General features: G+C 42.8%; 1 protein-coding gene across 2 annotated transcripts; it reads left to right on the forward strand.

Annotated features, from left to right (window-relative positions):
• The first annotated feature begins 300 nt into the window (after positions 1–300).
• On the forward strand, positions 301–6000 carry twf2 (twinfilin actin binding protein 2). Of its 2 annotated transcripts, XM_085274415.1 has the most exons (9): positions 303–640; positions 2855–3033; positions 3615–3710; positions 3798–3902; positions 4041–4055; positions 4240–4365; positions 4455–4605; positions 4869–4990; positions 5383–6000. In XM_085274415.1, exons 1-9 carry the CDS (start codon positions 544–546, stop codon positions 5548–5550), a joined length of 1059 nt encoding a protein of 352 aa, XP_085130541.1. In that variant the 5' UTR covers positions 303–543; the 3' UTR covers positions 5551–6000. The 2 variants fall into 2 exon arrangements, with proteins under 2 accessions (XP_085130542.1, XP_085130541.1); XM_085274416.1 differs by lacking the exon at positions 4041–4055 and having other exon boundaries at positions 301–640.

The following is a 6000-nucleotide window of genomic DNA, read 5'->3' on the forward strand; positions in this document are numbered from 1 at the left end:
AGCATTGGTATGGTTCAGTCCCACATGTGTTAATGGTAAAACAACAGCATCCTACACAGTCCTGCGTTGTGACCGATAATTTGCCCGCAGCAGTAAATATTTACCTTTTTCTTTGTAAAGATAACTTCTTCAGTCATTCAGAAGTTGGTAATCAGGTCTGGAGGTCATGCTCTCTTGCTCCACTGCTTGGTCTTGGTGTGTGGTGGGCTGTTCACAGGCCGTAGCTACTCAGTGGGAGCTAAATTTAGGAGAGGTGATCAGGTTCTCTCTCTCTCTGTGCACATGATACTGTCCTAGTTACTTGAGCAATGTCCCTTCTCATACTGTCGCACACTTTCAACAAACCCAGACGCACAGTGATCCTCTTCTTCAGGAGCTCTGTCCTCGTACTCATCGATCAAGCGAAGGACGCGTACACGCCGGACTTTGGTTGGACTTGAATAATTTCGGCCTGGCCCTGTGGAGCTTTCACTTCTGTCTCCTGCTTCTGTGTCTTCATCCTACAGCCAGCCCCTGGCGGGAGAAAAACACAGCTGACCCGCCATGTTTCTTGCACTTGTGGTGACACCAGAGTTGAGGCAGTTCTTGGCCAGGGCAAGAGGTGGAACAGTGCGCCTCATCAAGGTGCGCATCCAAGACGGTGAGTGACCAAGGACAGTGTAGAATGGAGATGCCGAAAATAAAAACCTCAAGAGGACCGACATTTTATCATTTTAAACCAAGCATCGTGTTTGTTTTTGTGTCTCTTTGAACACACCAAAACTCTTCTTCTGTCTCCTTTGAAACTGAGCTACAGACGCAACTAAGATTTCTTCTTCTTTCATAAACAAATTGTTAGTTCTATTTAATGTTTAAAAATGTAAATCGCAGTATTCTGAAGCCTGAGGTGATGCTTTTAGCTGCTCTGGTTTGTCTGAAAACCAGCTAAACTGAGATGAAGCACAGGATGATTTTAGTTGGAGAAAGTCATGGAAAGAAAAATGTAAGCAGTTGATCATTTGTCTTATTGCTAGAGGGCTAGATCATTGACGTCTGTTTGTGACCACTAATCATAAGTTATCTCCCTGATCATCTATGAACAGCTACACTTTGTTTCCTGTAAAGGACTCCCTTTTTTTTTCTTAGAGGCCAGGAGGGTCGACGAGCCTGAAAACATTTGAGCAGGACTTTTAGAATTACCCTGAAATCGGCAGTAAATGTGTTCCTAACAACCTTCTGGGTTTTTCATAGCTGATGATGGTTTCTCAGATCTTCAAGTCATCTGTGGATGAAAGCAAAAAACAAAGTTGGGAATTGCAACACTCCGTGTCTGACGTCTAGGAAAAGCAGACTGTTGGCAGCTGTTGTGTGACAGCAGTCACTCAGCGTGTCAGCTGAGCAGCTTGTGGAAACAGTCAGTTTGGCAATAGGTGTCCGGGTGGCTGATTATGGAGGCAGACAGAAATGTTCATGATGTGTTTACGCCTTGTTTTTGGTATCTGATCAATGCCACGCTGTAATTTGATTCAAGGTGAATGCATTCTGGGCCTTTTTTTTCAGGGGGGGGGGCTATCTTTGTGGACTGTGCCTATCACGTTGAATATTTGGAAGGACACAGATGGACAGACTCAGCAGAAGGGCGTCAGGCCTGTTTTACTTCCCGACTAAAGCGTTTGGATGACTCCGTGTGCTATTTTGGAGTGACGTGACACGGTTGCACACTGCTGCAGTAACCATGTCACCGGTCTCCTCTCGTGTTTGTTCCAATGTCAAAAAGAGAAACACGATCATTCAAGCTGATTTCATCACTGCTGCCTCAGGAGGGCACACAGTCGTGTCCTCTGTAGTAGTGGTGGAGTCTAACCAGTGACTAGAAAAGACGAGGCCCTCCACCTACGAGTGGATAGTTTAAATGCAGTTTTATACTAATATGGATCTGGGGAGATGGGAGAGACTGGCTGATGGAAAATATGTGCGTGCAGAGCTGGAATGCTTTACAGCTCAGAATAGCAGCATGCCCCCAGAGACAGTCAGGAAATCCCCCTGCACCCCTGAGAAACATCAGACTTTGGGTTAATGTGTGCGTTTCAGAGTGTTTGTCACTGCTACGGACAGATTTAACCCGCTATCGTTGTGTCAGTCAGAAATGAAGCCAGAGATATTTTTAGCACGCCGTTGCTCTTCTCGTTCTTTCTCCATAGCAGTTGGGGCTCTCAGAATCACAATAGTCATGTGGCTTTATATAGGATGAAGTTATTTAGTCCGCATTATTCCCACATCCAAGTTTTGTATCGGAAATTGCTGCTTTTCTGTAATATGACCATTCTAACCATCTTAGGAAGGAAATAATGAGCGTGTTTCTCACGGTTTTCTCTTTCTGATGATAGTGGATGGCTTCAGAGAGCACATTTCTGAAATTTTACAGACCAAACCATTAATCTTTTCAGTTTAAGTTCTGTCTTTCTTCACATGCTTTAGTTGTTTATAAAAATAAAAAAAAAGCGCTCTAGCTCTTTGAAAATGAGAGAGACGTGATTGGAAATGTAAGAAGCTATTCATCTCTAAGAAATTTTATAGCAATTGTTACACAGACCTGAAAATGAGTTGTGTTTCAGAAATGTTGGAAAGTAGCGAAAGAGTACACATTTGGTCAGATGTAACGTTTCTCATGTACTATAAATAGAGAGGCACCTTCTGCTGTAGCATGCTGCTGAATAATTAGCCAGCAACAAGTGAGGTCAACTTCACCCTCTTGCTTTATAATCACAAACAAGAATCCTTCGTGTAAATTTACTGTGAGTGTGGACTACAGCGTCTGAATGTGCTGTGTGAAGGCCGTGCTGAGGTATGTGATGAGTAGTGGTCGGATTTTCAGAGCAGCTGGTGCTGGGGGCCTACAGAGAGCCAGAGAAGAGCTGGGACCAGGATTATGATCGCTTTCTGCTTCCTCTCCTCGATGACCAGGAGCCCTGCTACATCCTGTACCGCCTAGACTCCCAGAATGCACTGGGCTACGAGTGGGTCTTTATTTCGTGGTCTCCAGACCAGTCTCCAGTAAGAAATACCAGTTTTCTTTATTCTGTGCCAAAAAAATAAGCCACGTGAACACAGAGTTGCTGAGCTTTTATGAGAGGATGTATTGCTCCGGGTAGAGGGTAGTGACAGACTGAAGCAGAGGTCACAACATCCTTTTAACTTAAATTTTGATATTGATCCGATACCATGCATCAATTCTATCATGCTAGTATCAATACCAGCACTGGTATCAATACTGTTGATATTTGGATCTATTCCGCCACCTCTAAAAATGAACCCCAATGACCTGAATAATTCCATATAGACATTTGAAGCATACTATTAGGCCTTTATTAAACATGAAACACAGCTAAGTTTAATAAAGTGAAACACAATTTTAAAAAACTTTATTTACAAAAAAAAGATGCCTAATTTGTGAAAGGCTATCTCAGTGCTAGGAGATCCTAGCAATAAATGAATAGATCCTCATCTCCATTAAACTAACTCTGCACTGTCTGTGATCATTCTTGCTTATTTATGTGGGCCCACCACTTTAACATAAACTCCACACTTTCAGATTTTAAAGCTGGCACATTCATTTCCCTCTCTGACGGCTGCAGGTGAAACAAAAGATGTTATATGCTGCCACGCGGGCCACAGTGAAGAAGGAGTTTGGCGGTGGCCACATCAAATACGAGCTATTTGGCACAACCGAAGTGAGGACCAGCTAAATTTATACCTCTCCGATGACATGTTTTGGCAGCTTCCTGTAAAAGACTTGCTTGTTGTGCTTTCAACACTAGGAGGACATCTGCTTGCTGGGCTACCAGCACCACGTGTCATCCTGCTCAGCTCCTGCCCCGCTCACATTAGCTGAGCAGGAGCTCCAGAGGATCAAAATTACAGAGGTAAAAGGTCAACAAGCTTTCAGGCGTACTGTCGTTATTGCAACACAGCTTTGCATGTGAGCTGCTTCTTCTGAAACATGAGCTACAGACTGGTTGTTTCATACATTGAACTTATAACTGTTGTGGTTGTCTTTTCAGGGCCGGGTTAAACAGGTATGTGGATGAACTCTGCTGTAATACTGAATGAATGTGATCCAGTGGTCATACCAACTTATCCTTTTTGCAAAAGTCCTGCAGCCACAGAAAGTGTTGCTATTGAACATATTGAACACTTTGAGAATTTTGTTTTCCAGAAGCTTGAAAACACAGATGCCCCTCTGCTTGCTGCCCTCTGCAGGTGACGACAGAGATCAGCGTTGAGAGTAAGCACCAGACTCTTCAGGGCCTCGCGTTTCCCTTACAGGATGCAGCCAAAAGAGCCCTACAGCAGCTCGCCCAAAAACGCATCAACTACGTGCAGCTGGTGAGCCAACTTTAGCTCATATTTCAGAGTTCCTTAAAAACTAATATGAGGAGTGGTCTTTTAGCGTGCATTTGTTCGCTGTGTTTCAGAGGCTGGATGTAGAGAAGGAGACAATTGAGCTGGTCCACTCTAACCCGACAGAAACTCGAGATTTGCCCTGCAGAGTTCCCAGAGACACTCCCAGATACCACTTCTTCCTTTACAAACACTCCCATGAAGGGGACTACCTGGAATCTGTCGGTATGATACTGATCCTTGCACTCTGATAATCCTCCTGCATTTTGTTTCTGTGGAAAGACAGCTGTACACTCACTGGCACTGACACCACATTTATTGTGGATATTTATTGAAAGCTTTTGATATTACGATTTAAAACAAAGCTACACTGTGTACAAAGACTGTGAGCAGTGCGACCAAATACCGATTCTATTTGTGGAGGCTATACACTTTAATGAATCTTAAATGTGTATTTATTAACTCTCATAATGTTTCCCTGTCTCCAGTGTTCATATATTCCATGCCAGGCTACAGCTGCAGCATTAAGGAGCGGATGCTGTACTCCAGCTGCAAGAGCAGACTATTAGAGGAAGTGGAGAAAGATTACCATTTGGAAATCGCTAAAAAGGTATAATAGATGGATAGATATGGGTCTGGTGGGTTGGTATATTAGATAACATTGTTTCATAATGGGTTGTAGCTACTGCTAAGATCATGTCATCGTGATCATTGTTTTTGAGTCTGGTGGTTTTAGATGCAGCGTGTTTACTTCATTTTAAATCTTACTGGTACACATACATGCAGGATTTAGGATTTATTCAGCTGAATTATCTCATAACTGTTAAAAAATAAAGTATACTGAAGCAGTAATTTTCTTTAAGATGACAAGACTTTACCACCTCTGGGGCCTCTGAAGTCCTGACTACAGTATTGATGGAATTTCTAAGACTTCAAGCTGAAATATCTTTAATGAACTTCTGAATACAGCCCGTTTTTGGGGGGTGGGGCTATTTTTTGCAGTTGGAGATCGACGATGGAGATGAACTGACGGCCGACTTTCTGTACGATGAGGTCCATCCTAAGCAGCACACCCACAAACAGGCTTTTGCTAAGCCCCGAGGCCCTGCAGGAAAAAGGGGACACAAGCGGCTTATTAAGGGGACAGAAGAGGCCGTGCAGGACAGCTAGTTCTGTCTGCAGATCCTGGACTTCCCCTCTCTTCCTCCAGACCCATTAACACCTCATTAGGACACAGTGATGCCTTTCCTCTACCGTCTGTGCGTTGAAACAATTGTGATACACAGAAAATTTGTTTTTAGTGGAAATGTTCTGATGAATTATCTTGACTGTGCCTCTCTGGATCAGTTTACTACAGACAAAGAGCATTCAGAAAGATAGATAGTGATTTTATTTTTATTTTTAAAGCAAATCTGTTCTTGAATAATATGAAATAACTCTGCCGTTTACAATATGATACAAAAGGACTGAATTAGAAATGCATGGGGAAATGTTTCAGACGTCATCTTGCCTCCAGTACAAGTTTTGTATCAACCGTGTTTGTAAGAACAGTCATAATTAAAAAGAGGAAAAAAAAGTGACATGAAAAGAAATTCAAAATAAAATTTTGTTTATACTGTG

This window comes from Mchenga conophoros, linkage group LG5 (genome assembly GCF_057382185.1).
Source record: "Mchenga conophoros isolate Kocher_MC1m ecotype Shallow Benthic linkage group LG5, M_conophoros_male_GT1.1, whole genome shotgun sequence".
NCBI lineage: Eukaryota > Metazoa > Chordata > Actinopteri > Cichliformes > Cichlidae > Mchenga > Mchenga conophoros.

What these genes read in the sequence shown, in the direction of transcription:
- twf2 (XM_085274415.1), top strand. Translation starts at nt 544, where the DNA reads ATGTTTCTTGCACTTGTGGTGACACCAGAGTTGAGGCAGTTCTTGGCC. An exon ending in GGTCTCCAGACCAGTCTCCA is followed by an intron (nt 3,034 to 3,614) that starts GTAAGAAATACC and finishes TGACGGCTGCAG; the next exon opens with GTGAAACAAAAGATGTTATA. An exon ending in AGCTATTTGGCACAACCGAA is followed by an intron (nt 3,711 to 3,797) that starts GTGAGGACCAGC and finishes TTTCAACACTAG; the next exon opens with GAGGACATCTGCTTGCTGGG.